This window comes from Sphaeramia orbicularis, chromosome 13 (assembly GCF_902148855.1).
Source record: "Sphaeramia orbicularis chromosome 13, fSphaOr1.1, whole genome shotgun sequence".
Classification (NCBI taxonomy): domain Eukaryota; kingdom Metazoa; phylum Chordata; class Actinopteri; order Kurtiformes; family Apogonidae; genus Sphaeramia; species Sphaeramia orbicularis.
In genome coordinates, this window is record NC_043969.1 from 13,911,674 (window position 1) to 13,934,449 (window position 22,776).

The 22,776-nt window shown below is 35.1% G+C and overlaps 2 protein-coding genes across 2 annotated transcripts; both read right to left on the reverse strand.

The window, feature by feature from the left end:
* Positions 1-2,279: 2,279 nt before the first annotated feature.
* On the reverse strand, positions 2,280-5,307 carry LOC115431917 (dehydrin HIRD11-like). Its single transcript, XM_030152635.1, has 4 exons — positions 5,194-5,307; positions 4,965-5,038; positions 3,988-4,200; positions 2,280-2,402 (listed from the first exon to the last, which is right to left on the reverse strand). The coding sequence occupies exons 1-4, from the start codon at positions 5,213-5,215 to the stop codon at positions 2,397-2,399; spliced, it is 315 nt and encodes a 104-aa protein (XP_030008495.1). The 5' UTR covers positions 5,216-5,307; the 3' UTR covers positions 2,280-2,396.
* A 1,455-nt stretch (positions 5,308-6,762) lies between these two features.
* Positions 6,763-22,391, reverse strand: LOC115430999 (suppressor protein SRP40-like). The gene is made up of 18 exons (XM_030151223.1): positions 22,297-22,391; positions 21,540-21,697; positions 21,271-21,375; positions 20,615-20,707; positions 17,752-17,845; positions 16,652-16,704; positions 16,449-16,562; positions 16,231-16,317; positions 16,003-16,098; positions 11,399-11,503; positions 11,165-11,257; positions 10,937-11,029; positions 10,706-10,801; positions 10,439-10,552; positions 10,213-10,302; positions 10,040-10,123; positions 9,912-9,953; positions 6,763-7,371 (listed from the first exon to the last, which is right to left on the reverse strand). Exons 1-18 carry the CDS (start codon positions 22,316-22,318, stop codon positions 7,012-7,014), a joined length of 1,899 nt encoding a protein of 632 aa, XP_030007083.1. The 5' UTR covers positions 22,319-22,391; the 3' UTR covers positions 6,763-7,011.
* Positions 22,392-22,776: the final 385 nt, after the last annotated feature.

Below are 22,776 nucleotides of genomic sequence, written 5' to 3' on the forward strand. Positions count from 1 at the left end.
TCTGTGTGGAGTTTGCAGGTTCTCCCCGTGTCTGCGTGGGTTCTCTATGAGTACTCTGGCTCCTCCCACCATCCAAAGACATGCACTGATAGGTTAATTGGTTAATCTAAATTGCCCATAGGTGTGAATGTGAGAGTGATTGTTTGTCTCTATATGTGATGAACTGGTGACATGTCCAAGGTGTACCCCGCCTTCGCCCGTCAGTAGCTGGGATAGGCTCCAAGCGACCCCCGTGACCCTGGTGAGGATAAAGCCGGTTCGGAAAATGAATGAATGAATGAACAGAAAAAAGAACAACTGTGCATTGGACTGGAAAGACTGACTTATATGACCAAAGGAAAAATGAAGGAATTTGTATAATTATGGGAATCTTGTATGAACATTATGGTATCTAGAAAATTGGGGCATAACATCCAAATTATTACTGTTTTATTTGTTATTATTATGAATACTGTATTTTAATTCAATTTTTCGGCATATGTACACGTCTATAAGAATATATATATATGTATATGTATGTTATTTATATATACAGGGTGTCCCATAAGTCTCCATACATAGGAGACATAATACATTCCATACATATATGGTTCTAACATGTATTTCTTTATATTTCTTCTTTATAGTTCTTCAGCAGTGGAGGACACGCATTGAAATGTGTTCCCGACAAAATGGCAGTCATATAGAGCATATTATATAAATAAAAATGGTTTATGTATGGAGACTTATGGGACACCCTGTATATAATTTGGTGCAAGTCTACATGGTACAAATGGGTGTTTGTGCTGTTTTTATTCATGTTTCTTTATGTATATTATTATTTACTTTGTTTACCGTTCATTCTAAAACTTGATACCAATAAAAATATTGTGGGAAAAAAAAAGAGGATTCTGAGAAAGATGCATCAAACAACCTGTGTTCATGTCTCTTATCACTCTGATCCACACTGATACACATTTAACACACACCTCAGGACTGGATAACTACCCATGTCTTTTCTGCTTCATAGGACAAGTCTCAAAAACACTAACTTCATTATAAACATTCTACATCAGAAAGAGAAGATCCACCATTAGGATATGATGGGAGTGGTGTCCTATAACCTATATCCACTCTATTACTGTAGACAAATACTGTACAAGCCTGACAAAGTCTTTCTCCCAAGAAAGTCCAAGGTCTCCACATCCTTTATGCATCTCATATTCTCTGTCTGAACTTTAGACTTATTTCTCATACACACCCAATTCTTTTACTGCATCCATTCAAGTCGAACAACAGCAGAAAAAGTGTCCAGTTCAACAGGACTGCGTACCGATCTTCAGATTTCCAATGTGTCTGAAAGGGTGGATGTTTTTTCAGATCATAGATAATTCCAGTGATATGGAGATTGTAACCGTCTGACGTTTTTACATACTCCACAATGCCAACTGTTTTGTTGAAGGTACATGTTAATGACTCACAAATGATGTAACAGGTCATATAATAAGAGTCCAATCATGCATTGTCTGCAAGAATAAAAATAAATAAAAAGTATTACATGTGATCTCCCACAGAAAATGTTCTCACATTTCCTCCCTTAAACTTTGTACTGGTCATCTCATTCCCCACAGTATTCCTACAGACTTAATAAAGCTCATTTTTGAACATGATAGATAAGTTAACCTGAGTTTCTTCTGCAGCAGCCAAAAAAATGCATGCTTGATTTATTACTGATTCCACCCTGAAACTGCTCCATTTTTCTTTTTCTGCACTTTCATAAAAAATTCAGAAGACCTGAAGGATATCCTCAATGCTAAATGTTCTCCTTCTCCTGACAGTTCAGTTCAGCACAAGAGTTCACCAAAACTTGAATATTGATGCCAGATAAACGGCTAATGGTCTTTTCAGTCATTTTTACTCCAAACATTGAAACTTTTCTGTTAAACATTTTGGAAAAGGTGACTCAACTGCACTAATTTCATTTTTTATCTGAGGAGAATTTTTAAGCAAGCAGGATCAATGATTATAAACCCCTGGGTGAAGTAGTTCATGGATAAATCTCCAGACAGCAGTGAAAACTTAACCTCACTGGCAGTGCTTAAACTAGTTCAGAATAATATTTGGACTTGAATTTAAAAAAAAAAAAAAAAAAAAAAAAAACAACAACAATAGAAGATGGTGCCATCTTGTGGTGAAGAAAATATGTTTAACTTGATGACAGGAGGCAAAAGGGACACACAAGAAGCTTACAGGAGTGTGTTGATGTCAGAGCATTTAATTCTTGGAATATATCACAATGTTTTTATAACACCAGCGTAAGGACAAGGAGAATCATTGGCACTACTGCACACTGAAGCACAAACCCAATGCAGACAGGATCAGGAAACTAGATGAGCACACCAGTCCCCCAGGAGGAATCAGTCCTGAAATGACAAAGAGGACAGTGCTGTTACTGCAGAAAGAATGTATGATTTATTAAAGAACATTTTAAGTGCCACAGCTTCTATCTTTAATGTATGAATAGGTCTGGCGGCAGCATAAGGAACCAAAATGACATTCTATTTTGGAGCAGAGGTGTTGTGAAGTTTAGTCAAGCCAAGACAGGTCATGGAATGGTATGTTCATTTACAAGGACGTGATCAGACAACACATTTTTTTTTTGTTTTGGTTTTTTTTTATCTCTTCTCTCCCAAAACTGCCTTTTTTTTTTAGTCATTTGCATGGGAGTTTGAATATTCCTATAAATGTGACCAATGTGTTGTGCAATTTTTCCAAGAATAGAGCTGTAAAAAAACAAAAAAACAGAATGTAGCCTGATGATTAAAGTTCAGATGAGTCTGTAGATCTGCAGGAATACACACAAAAAATGACAACAGAACACAGTCCAATGTAAGGCGTGTCCAATCTGATTAAAACTGACACTCCCTGTAAGACCTGTTATGGATGTTCCACACACAACAACGTGCAAATGATTGAGCTGTCAACCTTTGAAACCAGGCGTGACAGGTGTGTTACCTGTTGGGCTGCATTTATTGCATTGTGGTGTTTGATCGAGTGAGAGCGGAACGTGGGAAAACTGGAAACTGGACAAACAAACTAAACTTGCAGATAAATAAAAGGTGTTAGTGATCGATGAGTGAGGCGTAAAACACTGGGACACACTATGGAGACTTTACAAAATGTTAAATTGATGTCTTTAGAGTAACAAAACATTAGGGCTGAAAGTACGGTTTATATCAAAGAGAAGTGGGAAAAGGAGGGTAATTTTGAATTGACTATGGAAGAATGGACTAAAATACAAGAAAATATATGGAAAAGTACATCTTCACTTAATTGGAGAGAATTTGCATGGAAAAATGTGATTCGCTTTTTTAGAACACCTGCACAAAAAGGTTCAAATGTAGATACATCATGCTGGAGACCGTGTGGGATGAAAAAAGCTCATCACCATCATATTTTTTTGGAGCTGTCCCAAATTATCTCCCTTTTTGGGAAAAAAAAAAAAAAAATCAGGAATAGTATTGACAAAGTTATGAAAATAAAAACGTCTTTAAATTTTGAGAACATGTTCTTAGGTAAACGACCAGGTTGTACAAAAGGATTTTGTAAAACATATTTGTGGAATATCATGTTGATTACCAGCAAAAAAGTGATGACTAGGAAATGGTTGACAGACAAAACATCCTCACTGGACGAATGAAAGGACCTTGTTAAAGAAATTGCTCAAATGGAAGAACTCACCTTTACACTAAGACTCGACCGTGGCAAATTCAAGGAATGCTGGAGACCGTGGACAAACTTTAAGAACATACTTGACGCCCATTGTTCAATTGCCACTCAGTTGTTTTCTTTGTTTGTTTTTTGGTTTGTTTTTTGTCTTGTTTTATAAAAAACAAAACTATCAGTCTATAAAATATGTAAATTTTCCATTGTAAACCAAATAAGAACTTGAATTAAAAAAAAAAAAAAAAATGACGTCTTTATTTTAATCTGTGACAGTGGGTTTACCTCATCACTGGAAGATGAGGATGATGAGGATGAAGATGATGACGTTCCTCCATCTTTCTTATCTTTATGCTTCTTATCCTTCGTCTCATCCTTATCCTTCTTCTTCTTCTTGTGGCCATCTTTGCTCTTGTCCTTACAGCCATCTTTGCTCTTGTCCTTGCAGTCTGATTTTTTATCCTTACAATCCTTTCCAGATTTTCCATCGCAGCCATCCTAAAGCGTCAAAAGTCACTCAGAATCAGGGTTTTTCTTAATCACAAACAGAAAAAAAGAGCTGTGGTATTGTGTTGTAGTATGTCACTGGTGTCAAACATGCGGCCTGTGGGCCAAAACCGGCCTTCCAAAGGTTCCAATCCGGCCTGCAGCATGATTTTATGTAGCACAAAAATGACACTGAGGATATTAATAGTCTAGGGTGTTGAACTGGTTTTAGCCCAATGTGATTATAAGTAAGATAATAGTCTAATAACCCTCACAATAAAATGTGAACAACCTGAAAATTAATTCCAATTTTAATAATATTCTGTCTGTTGTTAAATATTTTGTGGGTTTGTAGATCCAATTTGTAAGTTGACACATAATATTGTAGACATTCTTAGTTTAGTTACGCATTCCAAACTTCAAAATTAAATATTATATTTGTGTAACATTGTGTGTAATGCACATGTACAAGTGGTAAGTTGAAGCATAATACTGTTAAAATTTATCTTATTTTTCTTAAGAAATTACATTTTTCTGGTTATTCACATCTTTTTGGTGAAAAATTTGTAAATGTGAATATTTTCATAATTTAATGTTTATTTATTGCATTAAAATGAAGAGAAAAACTGGGAGTTGTCATTATTTATAAGTTCTCATGCTATTATTGTACCACTTCAGATTAAAGTGGGTTGAATGTGGCCCCTGGAAGAAAATGAGTTTGACAGCCCTGTAGTATGTGGTGTATGTTAGTGTTCACACATGCAGGAAGTATTTACCTTTTTCTTTTTGCCAAAGGGCCAAGAAAATTCATCCTTCTGAGCGTCCTCCTTCTTCATCTCGGGTTCAACCGCTGCATCACAGAGAAAAGTTCAAAGTTCATAGTAATAATAATATAGAAAACATTACAGAATAGCCTGCTTCTTTTTATTCTACTGTACATACACAGAACGTACACCAGCTATGTGTGGTTTAAAACAGTTCTACCTGTTGTAAATATGAACTCACCTGCGTTAAGGTCGAAATCCATCGTTGCTCTTGATGTTGGTGGTTTTCCAAACAACTAATCCACAGGTGGTGAGTGAAAGCAGCTCTTTTACACAGGAAACCTGAACGAACCACACCTAGAACACATGAGCCTCTTAAACCACGCCCCCAAGCAAAGGCTTGGCTGAGGTGCATTCAGGGTCATTAAGTAAGTTTAAATATCGTGAAGCAGCGTCGAAACTTAAAATCTACTCATTACAAATGTCATGCATAAATTGATTTGAGATGGAATTGATTTAACCTCCTAAGACCCAGCTATGGGTTTTCTGTCCACATTTGTAGACAAGAGTTTCACAACTTTATACCAAAAAAAAAGAAAAGAAAAGAAAACTGTCCACCACAAAGGACATTCCATAAAAAATTTTTTTAAAAAAATAAAAAAAACTGCATCTGAAAAAACTGTTGCATTGTGATGTTTCCAATATAGGCACTTATTTATTAAAAAAAGAAAGAAAAAAAGCTAGTACTTTGCTGACATTTCCTGGGTTTTAGGAGGTTAAAGTAAACAAGTGATGCTGTAAATATATCTATATGTTTATTATTTTTCTTCTTCTTTCTCTTTTCCTTCTTCTTCTAGTATTATCATTAATATTATTATTATTATTATTTTAGCAAAAGTTCTGTTAAGGGTCATTTTCACCTCCATTTACACACCAGAATATAACATTGTGCACATGGATGCTACTTAAGAAACACTTTCTAGGAATTTCTCTCTTGATGTTATGATGATCATCATCATCTTGCTCTTGTTGTTGTTGTTGTTCTTGTTCTTCTTCTCCTTATTATTATTATTATTATTATTATTATTATTATTATTATTATTATTATTATTATTATTATTATTATTGTTGTTGTTGTTGTTGTTGTTGTTGTTGCTTTTTTAAGCAAAAAATCACTTAAGGCTTATTTTACATTTTTACCTTTATTTACATACCAAAAAAAATTGCACTTAAGGGCAGATAGATTTTTCATTAATTGTCCTCAGAGGTGATTATGGTTTTACATGTAGGAGTGCAATAGTGATGTTTATTTGAGATGGAACTGATTCAAAGTAAACATGTGATACTGTAATATATTTACTCCACTGACATCTGATGATGTTGGTAATGATGTAATTCTATTTTTGCATGCACCCATATGGAAATGTAATGTACATTATACATGATTAGATAACAAGTTGTCTTATACTGTATGCTACCTATAAAACATGTTAGTATAACTTGTATCAAATACAGTACTTCTTGTGAAGATCTGATATAAACTAATATAAACTGGAACAATAATTGAGATTTTTTCAGTTTATTAGGTTTCATGTTTTCACTTAGTATGTTTTATATGGAAACCGTGTGTGTGTGTGTGTGTGTGTGTGTGTGTGAGAGAGAGAGAGAGAGAGAGAGAGAGAGAGAGAGAGAGAGAGAGAGAGAGAGAGAAAGAGTATTACTTTGAATAAGCTGATATCATGGTGCGACTTGTAAACCATTTCATTCCAAATAATTTCAGGCTGAATTAAGGAAGACATCAATCAAAATCATTATTATCAGTTTTATTTTTCCCCATTTTTTCAGTGTCATCAACTTTCATTGCCTCCACAACAGAGCTTTTATTTTTATCATATAAAATACCATGATTTTGCTTGTAATCCATGATAAAAATTAAAAAAAAAAAAAATACACCCAAAGCCTTTATTTTGCATGATGAATGATCATATCTTTCTGGCAAAAACTTTTTTTTTTCAGCAGTATTTTTTTCATCCATGACATTTCCAACATCTGTGACCTCTCATTGGTAAGGCTTGGGTCCTCTGAGTAAATCACTGGAGGACAGATGGGTAGTGGATCGACTCCCAGTGTCTCCATACCTCCTAGGACTGCCTATCAGGGTCTCCATGGGGCTCAGAGGTCTACGAATGGGGGCCCTCTCGCCAGGACTCTGTGTGGTAGGGGACAGAGGGGGCTTTGAGACAGATGTAGGATTCAGCGGATCCAGCTTCACGACCGGTTTAGAGGGTAGAGTCGTGAAGGAGACAAAAGAAGTACCACCAGGTCTTGAACTGCTGCCGCTGGACAGTGAAGATTCCCCACTACCTGAGCCTGAAGCCTCCGTTTTTGGCTCCTGACTTTTCATAGCCTCGGAGCTTTCCTGAAATGAAATGTCTTGAATTTAATATGAAACCACGTAAAGGAAACAATAAATGATTCAAATTACCAAAGTTTTTTTTTTTCTTTTTTTCAGTTCTGTGGGATGAAATGAACCACTTAAAAGCAATTTGAGACAGATTATATGTCTTTAACCCATAAAGACCCAGTGCTACTTTTGTGGCAGTTCCAAAATGAATTTTTCTCTGACTGATTTATCACCTTTTTTTCATAATGTATTTTGTATTTTTTGGTGTGAATCATGTATTTTCCCATATATAATTCACAGATCATGTGGATGTTCATGAAAACTCACAGTAAATTCCAAGTTAATTATATGAAAGAAGAGAAAAATTAAGAAAAAGTGACTTTTTCAGCAAAGATATTGCTAACTGAATGCAAAAACAAGTGTATCCATCTACAGTCATTGGTCAAACTCCATGGGTTTTACTGGTGAACCAATGTTGTAGAAGATGACATTGTTTCCACGTTCACCATGGAGCCTCTGGACGTCCAAATGGGTCATATCTGATGACCATGAAAAGATGAATAACTGTATTTTACACCAATTATTTACATGTGTTGATTGGTTTAGTGGTTTAGAAGTTACTAAACATTTTAGATCTGTAGATGGGTTGTGTCACCAGTGGCTGTTTGGGTTTCTATGGATTAATATTATCCTCTGTATTTTGCATTTTTTTCAGTGAAAATCATGTACTTTCCTAGATTTAACCCTTTCATGCATGAATTATGAGAACCTTAATCACGATTTTTTTTCCTGAGTGTTTTTATCCCTCTTTAGGCATAAAAATAATAATTCTATTGATTTTTGTTAGCCTATTTTTATGGAGTTACAAAAATATCCACTCAGCTGGACACCATGCATTTAGTTTTAGAACCAAAGAAACATGCATTTACTGATACACTGTGTGAAAACTATGAAATAAAAACATTTTTAATGTTGCTAATCTGATGTTTTCTCACATTTTAACATACCTCCATGGAGATAATATGCAAAAAAAACCAAAAAAAACCCTGTTAATTACAGTCTAATAACAATTAGCAGTTTTTTTACTCTCAGACATCTTACTGCAGATCAGGTTTATCTAGACATGCAAAGTTACAGTAATGGTATGAATTGCAGTGTATGGGATGATGCATAAGCGTCCACTGTGTTGGCTGATATTGAAGTAAAACAACAAAATCCATGAATATACTAGAGAACAGTTTTGAACAGCTGTCCACTGTAGTGACCAGTGTGCATGAAAGGGTTAATTCATTGATCATGTAGATCAGGGGTGGCTAACCCTGGTCCTGGAGAGCCACTATCCTGCAAATTTTAGATGTTTCCCTCTTCCAGCACACCTGACAGTCATTATCAGGCTTCTGCAGAGCGTGATGACAGGGTTATAATTTGAATCAGGTGTGTTGGAAGAGGGATGCATCTGAAACATGCAGGATAGTTGCTCTCCAGGACCAGGGTTGGCCACCCCTGATGTAGATGTTTATAAAAACTCAGATTAAAGTTGTGCATTATTATTTCAGAAACAGAGAAAACTAAAGAAAAAGTGACTTTTTCAACAAATATATCAATAACTGAACATAAATGAAGTGTTTCCATCCACTGTCGGTTATCAAACTCTATGGGTTTTACTGGTGAATCAATGTTGTAGAAGATGACGGTGTTTCTACGTTCACTATGGAGCCTCTCAACGTCCAAATGGGTCGTATCTGATGACCATGAAAAGATGACAAACTGTATTTTACACTAATTATTTGCATGTATTGATAGGATTAGTGCAGGAGTGTCAAACTCATTTTAGTTCAGGGGCCACATTCAGCCCAATTTGATCTCCAGTGGGCCGGACCAGTAAAATGATAACTGTGAAAAAAGTAAAATTATATCATGATCAGGTATACATCTACAAAGTTTCCTTAAAAATCTGAATAACATGAACAACTTGAATTATCTTAAGAAAAACAAGTGCAATTTTAGCAATATTCTGCCTCGGTTCATCAGTTTATCGTTTACATATGTGCATTACAATCACACAAAAGATTTAGTAACAGGCAGAATATTGGTAAAATTGCATTTACTTTTCTTCAGACATTTCTGTTTGTTCATATTTGTTCAGGTCATTCACATTTTTTGTAAAAGTATAGTTTGATAATGTAAACATTTTCATGTAATTTTACTTTTTTACACCAAAAAAATAAAGCGAAAATTTGGGGTTGTCATTATTTATAAGTTATTATGATAATATTTTACTGGTCTGACCCACTTGAAATCTAATTGGACTGTATGTGTCTGTATGTGGAATCTGAATTAAAATTATTTTGACACCACTGATTGTTAATATCTTCAGTGTAATTTTTGCATTTCACAAATTCATCCCTTGGACCGGATTGGACCCTTTGGCGGGCTACATTTGGCCCCTAGGCCGCATATTTGACACCTGTGGATTAGTGGATCAGCACATATTAAACGATTTTGTTCAACAGTAGACGTTTTGGGTCTTTATGGGTTAATAAGGTCAAACTTACAGACTGCTTCTTGTCAGTTTCACTTCCAGATAGGCTTGGACTCTAAAGAACAAACAATAAATCAGTCAGATACAACAATATCTCTTCAACTTAGGAGTCTAATGAAATTTATTTTCTGACTTATTTACCTGTTTCTTTTTCTTGTCTTTCTTGTTTTCCTTGTCACTGTCACTGGAACTATCAGAGGAACTCGATGAACTGGAGCTTGAGTCCTGCTTCAGGAAAAACAACGTTCATCCTAAGTGTTTTTTAAGACTAAATAAATACACATCAAATATAATATTCTTCGTCAGTTGCTTGCCTTCTTCTTGTCCTTTTTCTTTTTCTTCTTCTTATCTTTCTTCTTCTTTTTCTTCTTTTTTTCACTATCACTGCTAGAAGAATCTGAGTCCTTGATGAATATAAACACAGTAAATCCATTTCTGTCAATGTGTATTTCCTGGTAAATCATTATATTAATACACATAAATAAGAGACACACATGATAATATAATAATGAAGGAGTACATAACCATCTATTTTTCTACCTTTTTCTTATCCTTCTTTTTCTTCTTCTTCTTGTCCTTCTTCTTCTTTTTCTTCTTATCATCATCACTAGAAGAATCACTGGAGGATGAAGATGAAGATGAAGAACATGAATCCTGGAAAGAAATTAAGGTTTTTAATGTGAAATTTTACCCATAAATTGCTGAGGTTGAGAAGATTTTTAAAGATATTTGTCAATGATCAGATGTTCAAATTAAACTTTAAGCATCAAGTCTGATCCTTAGATGTAAGATGAAGCTTTTCCTAACCTTCTTCTTTTTCTTCTTGTCCTTTTTCTTCTTCTTTTTCTTCTTATCATCATCACTAGAAGAATCGCTGGAGGAAGAAGATGAAGAAGATGAATCCTGGAAAGAAATGGGGTGTTTTAATGTGAAATTGCTGAAGTTGTGAATATTTTTAAAGATATTTGTCAATGATCTGATCTTCAAATTTAAACTTGATGATCCAACCCTTAAATATAAGATGAAGCTTTTCCTTACCTTCTTTTTCTTCTTCTTATCTTTGTCCTTTTTCTTCTTCTTATCATCATCACTAGAAGAATCACTGGAGGAAGAAGATGAAGAAGACAAATCCTGGAAAGAAATGGGGTTTTTTAATGTGAAATTGCTGAAGTTGTGAATATTTTTAAAGATATTTGTCAATGATCTGATCTTCAAATTTAAACTTGATGATCCAACCCTTAAATATAAACTGAAGATTTTCCTAACCTTCTTTTTCTTCTTATCTTTGTCCTTTTTCTTTTTCTTCTTCTTCTTATCATCATCACTAGAAGAATCACTGGAAGAATCAGAGGAGGAATCCTGGAGAGAAATGGTTTGGTCTTATTTGAAATCTTGTATGTAAATTGAAGTTTTTTAATATTTTTGTTAATGATCAGGCATAAAATTCTCAAGATCTCTATCAAAACATAACCCAAGATGTAAAACAAAGCCTTTTCTCACCTTCTTCTTCTTTTTGTCCTTTTTCTTCTTCTTGTCCTTCTTTTTCTTCTTTTTCTTCTTGTCATCATCACTAGAAGAATCGGTGGATGAATCAGAAGAAGAATCCTAAACAAGAAAAGGTTTGGTTTAAGTGTGACAATTTGCAAATGATGCTCTAAAATTAATGAACATTTTTGTCAATGATTAGGACATATATTTCTCAACAATAAAGTCTCATATCAAAATGTGAAATAGCTACGTTTGTCCACAGTACAAAGCATATCAGTCTCAAATTAGGGCCTGAAAACTGTAAAATGTTCACCTTTTTTTAATTCTTTTTTTTCCCAGTGGCCTGCGTCCGAGTCACGTGACTTTCAAGATTCAGGCCGTGCAAAAAAATAAAAAACATGCTGGACATTTTTCTCATTTTTACTGAAAAAAATCTATATTTTGAGTTAGTTCCTGCGTAAAAATGCACTTTGGTTACATTTCTAGTGAGAAATATATATTTTATTCTCATAATATTCAGTGAATGTACATAATAACTCACGTGCTCGTTGTTGCAAAGATTTTTCACATTTTGATATGAGACTAGGTTGCTCTCAAAACTCTGTTTATTATCAACTGTAAATGTCTGATGTAACACAAAGCTTTTTCCTCACATTCTTCTTCTTCTTTTTGTCCTTTTTCTTCTTCTTCTTTTTCTTCTCATCATCACTAGAAGAATCACTGGAGGAGTCAGAGGAAGAATCCTGAAGAGAAAAGATTTGGTTCATGCGTCACATTTTGCACATGGAGTTCTAAATGTTGTACATCCGAACATACATTTCTCGAAACTCTGTTCATTATCTCTAATTTCACATAAAGCTTTTCCTCACCTTCTTTTTCTTCTTCTTCTTGTCCTTCTTCTTCTTCTTTTTATCTTTTTTCTGATGGTAAAATAAAAGAACAGTTCATTTCTTCTCAATTAACGAATCTCTGTAATACATTTTGTGCATTTTAATATAAGTTTACCTTGTCATCATCACTATCAGAAGATGAAGAACTATCATCAGACTTCTGCAAAAAGAAATCAGTCAATCAATCATTCTCAGAAACCAATGGCAAAGTCAGACAAGTTGTGATCTTCTGAACTCTGCCATTTTCATTTTCACCATAGTTTTCACATTATGAACTGATTTATTAACACATCGTTTTACAGCTGTTATAACTTGTGGGGTACTAATGTGACAAAATCATAAAAGAAAAAAAAAAAAGGGATTATTCCACAATGACAAACCATATAAACAAAGGCTTACCTTCTTTTTCTTCTTCTTCTTCTTCTTTTTCTTTTTCTTCTTGTCGTCCTCACTGTCAGAAGACGAGGAGGAAGAAGAGGAAGATCCGGACTCCTGCAAAACGAGATAGAAAAGGTATGAGCCACTGAAAAAGACCAAAATATAAAAAAATAGTGTTGTGACAATGAATACCTCCTTCTTCTTCTTCTTCTTCTTCTTCTTCTTCTTCTTCTTCTTCTTTTTCTTCTTCTTCTTTTTCTTCTTCTCATCTTCGCTGTCCGAAGAGGAGCTGTCCGAGGATGAAGAGGAGCTGGAAGAATCCTAAATATCAATTCAAACACAAACTCATGCATTAATATCTGAACATGACTCATACATTAGATACTCTAAAGCAGTGGTTCCCATTCTTTTTTGGCTCATGACCCCATTTTAACATCACAAATTTCTTACGACCCCAGACATTCAAAACAGAAACATTTTTTTGCTAAAATTAATTTGTTTTTGATCAGGTAATAGTTTGCTATACTATGTTGAAAATAAACATTAATTTTAGACAACATTTAGTCTATATAATGTATATTATTATGGACAGAGGCAGAAAAGCCAGGTGTAGATTACTGCACAAAGTGAGAATTTTATTTTCATTGGTCAGGATATGTACATCAGTCATGCTTGTATTTACAAGGCTGACAATTAATACTGAACAAACAATAACTCAAACTATGAATTATGAAAGAGCTGCAACATTCGAAACCAACCACAATGAACATTTGAAAGGTAAACAGTACCACAGTTCTTCAGTTTCAGCTTCACAATTTGTCATGTCATTGAATGATTAAAAAAATATTTTATATTAGTAATTTTTATTTTTATCAATTACTAGAAATTTTAGGTGACCCCATTTGAATTCCAGGTGGCCCAACATGAGGTCCTGACCCCAAGGTTAAAAAACGCTGGTCTAAAATTATGTGCTGCTGTATCTCATTTATGACTCTCTATATTAAACACAAAAAGGTCAACGTTCTGTAGATTGTGTTTGTACATCCTACATCCCCTACATCAGCAGACACATATTTGTGCTCTTGGTTTACCTTGTCCTTCTTCTTTTCTTCTTCTTGTCCTTTTTGTCATCATCACTGTCTGAAGATGAATCCGAATCCTTTCAAGACATATAGAAACACAAAAGTCTGTAAAAATGCCATACAGCGCTCTGACTCCTGCGTTGGTAAATGGATGTGGTCTGAAGTTTTCAGTGACACAAATGGACATTCTGCACAAAATGTGATTTATTTGACAATAAAAGTCTCTGAAACTCATAAAATACTCATAATTGTTCTTCAATGTATCTCATAAACACATCAAGCAGCAAAGATTACAAAAAATGGGCCAGTGCCAAAACATTTATCTCCAACTCTACAGTGATGACTGTGCAATTTTATAACAGCAGTACCCATAAGAACACCTCATGCATAGAGTCACTTTATAGGAGGAGAGACTCAAACCTGCTGCATTTACCTTTTTCTTCTTCTTCTTCTTCAACTTCTTCTTCTTCTCCTTCTCCTCCTCTCCATCTCCCTCATCATCACTCAGGTTGCCCTCCTCAGTGCCATCAGGGAATGCCTGTGCACCCCCTGTTGGACAAAAGGAATCACAGCAAATAAAAAAAAAATCACTTTTTTTTTTACTGCCTCTTATTACTAATCGTAGGCAACATACCAGCAGAGGCCACTTTGGCTTTGTCTTTTGCTTGAAGCACCTCTGTGACCTAGGGAAAACAATTATAGAAACTATAAATAACCAGTTTTCTCAGAATCAGAATCTCTTTATTGTCATCGTACAAGTATAACGAAATTGAGGTAGAGCTCTCCAGTTTAGTGCAAGAAATCACAAGGCATAAGAAATGACAGTGAGAAGGCACACTTATTTACATTAGAAAAAAAAAAAAAAAATAGAAGTACAACTAGGAATGTTTGTAAAATATATATATATATAGAGAGAGAGAATTAAGTAGTGCAAATGAAATGAGAAAATAATGATTGTAGGATAAATAGAGTGAAAGGATAAAATAATACGGAAGACTGTAAACATTCGACAGATATTGCTATTGATATAGGTTATAGAGTTTCTGTGCGTATGTACAGTAAATGGCACATAAAGAATCTATTATTTATGCATTTTACCTTGTCAGTAACTTCATCCTTCTGTTTGTCTGCATCAACACTAGGCCCTGCTGTCTCACCTTCTATAGAAAAGGCGTTAAGAGCAGTATTATAATGTTAACTCCATAAACAGGTTGAGTTGCATACAATATATTCATGTTGTTGTCATTGCCTTTAGTTCTCCTGTCTCTTTTAGACACAAATAACAGGCCAGACTCACCAGCTGCTGAAAGAGGGGTGGCACTGCTGGGCTCATTCTGCTCCTCATCCTGTCACACATCAAGTAAATTACACTCTTACAACAAACATTTGTGGGCAAAACATTCACAGGCTGCGTTAATTGTTTAATGTCTTATTTGTAGAATCCTCTGCATATACGCCATAAACCATGTCAAACAAGGTGTTACTCCAAAGCAGTAAGTACTAAGAATCTTTTCATATTTTACAGGCCCTGACAAGCACAGAAACCACAACTGTTTAAGTGTTTAAGTACAGCTTTTCTAAAGACAAGTTCACTGTGGAGGAATCTGGATCTTTATTACAAAGAATCACATGAATCAAATAATGGAACGTTTCTGCCTTTCAAAGATAGGGCTCATAATTGTTGTACAGCGTAAAAATGCAAAACTATGACCTGACTCAGCATTCCTTCAACAAGTGGAATTCCCTGCAGGGTTCAGCTGATGAGCAGCGTCCCACCTGACCTAAAAAAATTCACCTCCTACGTAATCTAGATGCTTCCGACTTAGAAAACAAAGGGGCAGTACCTTCTTCTTATCATCCTTCTTCTTCTTTTTCTTGTCTTTCTTCTTCTTTTTCTTCTTGTCTTTATCACTGTCAGATGATGATGATGATGATGATGATGATGATGATGATGATGAAGACGAGGAGCTAGAATCCTGTGTGAATTACAAACATGTAATGAATTATTGAATCATTACAATTGCTGTAACATTCAGCATTTACTGGTGACATTTCTGCAGCACGTCATACATTAAAAATGATGACATTAACAACAATATATTAAGGACTTTAAGTGTAATCACAAAATGATTAGGTAATTCCTAAATTACCAGACATTTGTCAGTGTCAGTTGACTATTGATGTGTAACAGCAGCATCTGCACAAAAACAATTAGCTTAAAACAAACACCAAAATTTCCTCTTACCTTTTTCTTGTCTTTCTTTTTCTTCTTCTTCTTGTCCTTTTTCTTCTTTTTCTTCTTGTCATCATCACTATCAGAGGAGGATGATGAGGAACTATCGGAGGAAGAGGAGCTGGAGTCCTGTAAAAGAAGAAACAAGACAATTAACCATATGGACCTTTTTTTTGAAAGGTAAGAAATACAATTTCAAACGCCCAAAATGTTGTAAAAGCATGACATTAATTCAACAGAATTTATCGTTTGAAGTCGTACCTTCTTCTTCTTTTTTTTCTTCTTTTTCTTCTTTTCATCCTCGCTGTCTGAGGATGAGCTGTCAGATGAGGATGAAGAGGAGGAATCCTGCAGAGAGAAACATGTTTACTAACTTCAAAGTGTGATTGATATGCTAATCATATAGTGTTTTCAGTACATATACAACAGAATGATGAGTACTGCTCTATTACAACAACACAATAATTTGGCAAACATACCTTTTTCTTCTTCTTGTCCTTCTTCTTGTCCTTTTTCTTTTTCTTGTCCTTCTTCTTCTTGTCTTTCTTCTTCTTTTTTTTCTCCACAACCTCATCATCAGATGAGGTGAAATCCTGAAAAAAACATAAAGTATGTGTAATATATGTGTAACAACAAGCTCAACAGTGTCATAAAAGGGAACGACATTCACTTCTTGTCTCACCTGGTCCATCTTTAAACCCTCTGCAGACTGCAGTTCAACTTGCCCATCAGGACCTGAAAACATACACACACACACATACACACATCTCTATAACACCAGATTAACCCTTTCATACATAGTGGTCACTACAGTGGGCAGTTATTCTCCAGCTGTTCTCTTGTATATTCATGGATTTTGTTGTTTTAGTTTCATATCAGCCAACACAGTGGACGCTCATGCACCATCCCATTCACTGCAATTGAAAACATTACTGTAACTTTGCTGTTCTTGATAAACCCGATCTAACATGTTCGAGAATAAAACAATTCCTTGTTATTATTATTAGACTGTAACAACAAAAGTTGTTTTTTTTTTTTTTGTGGAATATTACGTCCATGAAGTGAGTAATGACTAGTATTAGGAGTACACTACAAACAAAAAGTCAAGGATATATTTTTTTTTTTTTTGTAATTTTTGCCATTTGCAAATAAAACTGTTTGGTCATTAAAAAAATGTGTTTCAATTCACACACAAAAAAGTAAAAAGTGATGTGCAAGAATCCCAACTGAAAAAAATAGCCCAAAAATTAAAAATATCCATAACTTTTTGTTTGTAGTATATGTTAAAATGTGAGAAAACATTAAATTAGCCGCATTTAATGTTTTTATTTAATAGTTTTCACACAGTATATCAGTAAATACATGTTTCTTTGCTTCAAAAATTAAACACATGGTGTCCAGCTTGGTGCACATTTTTGCAACTCCATGAAAAATAGCTTCATTAAAAAAAAATATAATAATAATAATAATCTCATTATTTTTTTAATGCCTAAAGAGGAATAAAGAAAAAAATCTTGATTAATGTTCTCATAATTCACGCATGAAAGGGTTAAATACCACTGCTAATTGTGACATATTTAATATCTTGAACATAGATATTTCAGCATTACAAATAAAAACCTTTGAAAAACACACAACACAAATGAAAATATAAAGTGTAATTTTTGTGCGTGAGGATGCCCAGATCCTCAAACTGCACTGACCTCATGAGACTTAATTACAGCAGCCATCTGAAAACATAAAACATTTCTAAGTGCCAAAAGGAAATGCTCTTTCACTCACCAGCCTGGGATATAACAACATGGTCCCAGATGTGCTCTTTCACCCCATCTTTTTTCTTCTTTTCCTTTTTCTTCTTCTTCTTTTTCTTGTCATCCTGCAAAGAAACATTACATTTTACAGGACTGTATTATGTTTTTTTTTACATCATGCTTTCCACTGTATTGTCATACTGTATGTTTCCTGTTTAGTGACACATGTTTGACAAGAAATGTAATATTTGCTTACAATGTATGACTACAGATCAGTGATCAGATTAGGGCTGGGTGTCGGCTACAAATTATTTTTTAAGACTTTTCTGACTTAGCTCTTGTTAGATAAAGAGTCTCCACACCCACTGTGATCATACAGCCAAAACTAATATATGAGAAATGACATGCACTGACTGAATATATGACAGGAGGTGTGATATTTTTAACCCTTTCATGCATAGTGGTCACTACAGTGGACAGTTATTCTATAGGTTTTCTCTTGTATATTCATGGGTTTTGTTGTTTTAGTTCCATATCAACCAACACAGTGGACACTTATGCGTCATCCCATACACTGACATTCCTGCAACTTTCCTGTTCTTTTATCTAAATCAATTACTAATTGTTATTAGACGGTAATTAACAAAGTTTTTTCTTTTTTAAACAATTTTTTTTTTTTTTTTTGCATATTATCTGAGTGAGTGATAACTAGTATTATAGTATGTTAAATGTGAGAAAACATCAGATTAGCAGCATTAACCTCCTGAGACCCAGAAAAATTTAAATTTTAGCTTTTTTCCATTAAACAATTGTCTTGATTGGAAACCGCATAATACAACAGTTTTTTTTTGTTTTGTTTTGTTTTGGGGTTTTTTTTTTTCAGATACATTTTTTTATTATTATTTTTATTTATTTATTTAGTTAGTTAGTTAGTTAGTTAGTTAGTTAGTTAGTTAGTTTAATGGAATGTTCATTGCAATGGACAGCAAGTAAAATTGTCAATCTTTTGTCCCCTAAAGAGGACAAAAATGCATTGCTGGGTCTCAGCAGGGTAAAAAAAATATACATATATTTCATAGTATTCACATAGTATGTCAGTAAATGCATGTTTCTGAGCTTCAAAAATTAAACACAATGGTGTTCAGCTGAGTGGACATTTTTGTAACTCCATGAAAAATAGGTTCATTGAAAAAAAAAAAAAAAAAAAATCAATTACATTGTTTTTTTTCATGCCTAAAGAGGAATAAAAACACTCAGGAAAAAAAAAAATCTTGATTAAGGTTCTCATAATTCATGCATGAAAGGGTTAAGATTAGCTGTTCTCCCAAATGCATAGGAATGCAGTGTGACTACCATATAACAATAAATGTAAACATGCATACACCTGCAGAAAAGTATTTACTTTGTTAGAAAAACTGTCCATGTCCTGACTTATTCTAGTGAGTACAGTTGGTGTTTTATGTGGGTGTGTTCCTCTCCTGTCAGATACAGCTTGCTATCAGATCCAGGACGTTAGAGCCTCCGCCTAGTACCTAAGGTGAAATGCATTCCATTACGATGTACTCTTGTGAATTTGTTTTACCCTGTACTTTTAACAGTGGGCGGTAACGCGTGTATAAAAAACAAAAAGCTTTCTTTAACTCATAAAAACCCAAACAGCCACTGGCGATCGAAACCAACTACTGATGTAAAATGTTTGATACCTGTTCATCCACTAATTCTATCAATACATCTAAATAATTAGCGTAAAATGCAGTTTGCCATCTTTTCATGGTCATCAGATATGACCTATTTGGACGTTCAAAGGCTCCATAGTGAACGTAGAAACACCGTCATCTTCTACAACAATGATTCACCAGTAAAACCCATGGAGCTGGATCAATGACAGTGGATGGAGACACTTGTTTTAAGTTCAGTTTATGATATATTTTTACTGAAAATGTCACTTTTTCTTCAGTTGTTTCTGTTTCTGATGTAATAACTTTTGAGCTTTTATGAACATCTACATAATGAGTTAAATAAATAGAGAAAAATACACAATTTACACTGAAAAAACTCAAACTAAAGAGGATTATATTACAATAAATGGTGATAACTCAGTTAAGAAAGGTTAAATATAGAGAAAAAAAATATTTGGGAAGTGCCACATAAGTACCTCTGGGTCGTTATGGGTTAAATTGACTCAGTTTTTGACACTTGTTTTTCCTGAATATCCTGAAGTTCACCAACACCCTCAGAAAACAAGGGAAACACCATGCTATTATGTGTTTGCAGTTAGCAAAACATTGCCATTTACTTTAGGTATTTGTGTAGTCTTTGTTTTGGACTTATTTCCAAATTGTTGGAACTGCAGGCCTGTGGGGCAGAGTGGTGTTAATCCCCTGATTTAACTGAGATTATAATGAATGCTCTGTTTTTAGATTTCTAAGTAAAGTCAGATTAGTACAATTCCACATTAAATATTATTCCTTACAGACTGTAAATCTCACATCCTCACCTAAGGCAGTGACAAATAGGAGAGACTTTAAATCCCTTATGAACTATTTATGGCAGATTGTTTATGCTTGTGGCCAAGGACCTAAATTAGCAAAGCTGCAGGAAAGAGTTCAAAAGGATTTACATGAACAAAGCTAAATTGTAAAGCAACAGCATCTGCAGCTTGTTCGGCTCATCTGAGGCCTCGGACGGAAATAATCTGAGCGACTGAGACTTGGATACCTGATTAACATGTAGACATCTCAGAGGCATGAGCCCTGTGGCATTAAAAGGTAGATTGCTTGAGGAAACTAGAGCGTGACATATTGGAGCAGGACAGGAGTTGTTCGGAAGCTTTATTTTCCACAGATACACAATCCTGACCTTTAGGAGCACCACCTGTTCCAAAAACAACTTACCTCACTGTCACTATCTGAAGAGCTGCTGGAGGAAGAGGAGGAGGAAGAAGAAGAAGAAGAAGAAGAGGAAGATGAGGAAGATGAGCTGGAATCCTGTAGAGAGAGGCACGGAAGTTATTTCTTAATTTTGTGCACACATTGAACAGGTTTATTCACACATTTCTTTGTTAGTGAAAGTGATAAATGAGTGTTTAAATGTCTGAGTCACTGCAAAACAAGCTGTAGCAGTGCTTTGTTATAGGCGCTTATAAAAACCTGTGTGACTGCCAGAGGAGGGCAGAGCACACTTGACAACACACAATGGAAACTAACCCAGCAACTATTTTACTAAAATATACAGTCACACAACCAAAACACACGCCCATTCCATTAATGGGCGTGTACATTGTGGGCCAATCACAGTTACTACAAAGGTAACTGATTATTCAACATTATAAACACATTAATTCCACTCCTGTCTCCTGTTTGAGTGTGGCCACCCCACTTTGATGAGTGGACTTCTGCAGGGTGTAGCTTTGAATCCACCCTATCAACATGTTTCTTTTCATTTTAACAGAGAACTCTCAGAGTGTTTTGCAATTACTCAGTATTGGTTAAAGCTTGTGTGTGTTGCTCAATGAGTGGTTTGGATACTGTCAGCTTCATTTGACACACACCTTCTTCTTTTTCTTCTTCTTGAGCTTCTTTTTCTTTTCCTTCTTGCCTATCCCTTCATCTTCACTGTCAGAGGAGGACAGAGAGCTGTCAAATGAGTACAGCTCCTGCAAAAAATGAAACAGAAAATAGGAAGTGTGTAGACAGCAATTAAAATGACAATGTTTCAGATCAGCACACATGGAAAATAAAGCAACACTTCCTTAAATAAATAGCTTTATTTTCAATAACAGTTTCATGCTCATAGAACAGGTTTGTGTCTTCTACTCACCTGTCCATCTCCTCCTCCTATGAGGACTCCAGGTTGACCCTTGTCTGACTCTGACTTAACGTCACTGGGGTCTGCAGGTTCTGCTACCTCAGCCACTGGCTGTAGTCCACCAGACAGGACCACCGGCGGCTGCTGGACACCAGGAGTGTCTGCTCCACCTGGAGGTTTACAGTACAGTATGACAAAAGTGAAAACCTCTGGTACACAAACCCTAGTGTTGATGGAAAATATCTATTTTTATTGAAGATCAGCTGTTACAGCGACTGACTTTTCCTCATGATGCTGACAAAATCAGCATCATGCACTTCCTTATTTTCCCACTTCCTTAAATGGACAGCCAGGTTAAAACACACTGAATAGATTCATAGATAGAGTGGTGGATGAATTAAAAAGAGGTAGATGTACCTGTAGATAAGAGCACGTTTAAATGTTCTTAATTGTAAACCTAGTGAGAATACACTACTTGGCTCTGCTATATTTCTGCAAAGGACCACACCCCTTGCCAATACAGGAGCGGAAATCAAAGTGTTTGTAATAAGACATGCAAATAAAATACACAGGCCACAGAATAACTGCGATTAAACAGTAATGAATGCATTATTGTTTTTCTTTCAACCATGGTTTTGTCTCCCTTTTAAAAGGGAGAAAAGCAACAAAAATATAGTCTTCCATGCACACTCTGTTAAACTATTAACTGAAACCTAAGTAACCTTAAAGAAGTCTACTTAAAGTAATCATAGACAATGAAAAATCAAACCTTTTTGGAGGGTGGACTCCATTTAGACCCGGATTTCTCCTCTGTCCCGGCAGTCACCTGTGTAGTTTTATGACAAGGTGTGTGTAGAGTTAAACACTGGTGTGGGTGGAGAAAGTGGGATGTGTCTAGATGACTCAAACTAGTGACTTCCCTTTAGGATTTTCAAATGTAATAAACACAACAACTAACACACACGCACACAGAAGTGCATCCTCTACTTATGAAGATGAACTTACAGAATAAATATTGCGTGTAACAGTGCAAGTGACAAACTTTATCCTATAGGCTTAGATTTAACCTATCCATCCTACTACTGTGTGCACTTTATTCTGAAAAACAACACTGTCTCACACTTATTACTGTTTTTTTCTGGTTTGCAGTCAGGTCTACCTGTGTCAACAGGTAAGGCCTGTTCTGAGTGTACGGGAGGGTGGAGCGGAGACACTGGGGAAGTGGTGTTACATGCACAGACTGACGCCA

Coding starts and splice junctions, on each gene's coding strand:
- LOC115431917 (XM_030152635.1), bottom strand. CDS start 5,215: ATGGATTTCGACCTTAACGCAG. Junction 5,039..5,193: donor GGATTTCGACCTTAACGCAG/GTGAGTTCATAT, acceptor TCTGTGATGCAG/CGGTTGAACCCGAGATGAAG. Junction 4,201..4,964: donor CCTTTGGCAAAAAGAAAAAG/GTAAATACTTCC, acceptor TTGACGCTTTAG/GATGGCTGCGATGGAAAATC.
- LOC115430999 (XM_030151223.1), bottom strand. CDS start 22,318: ATGGAGTCCACCCTCCAAAAAG. Junction 11,030..11,164: donor AAGATAAGAAGAAAAAGAAG/GTTAGGAAAATC, acceptor ATTTCTTTCCAG/GATTTGTCTTCTTCATCTTC. Junction 10,124..10,212: donor AGAAAAAGGACAAGAAGAAG/GCAAGCAACTGA, acceptor TTCCTGAAGCAG/GACTCAAGCTCCAGTTCATC.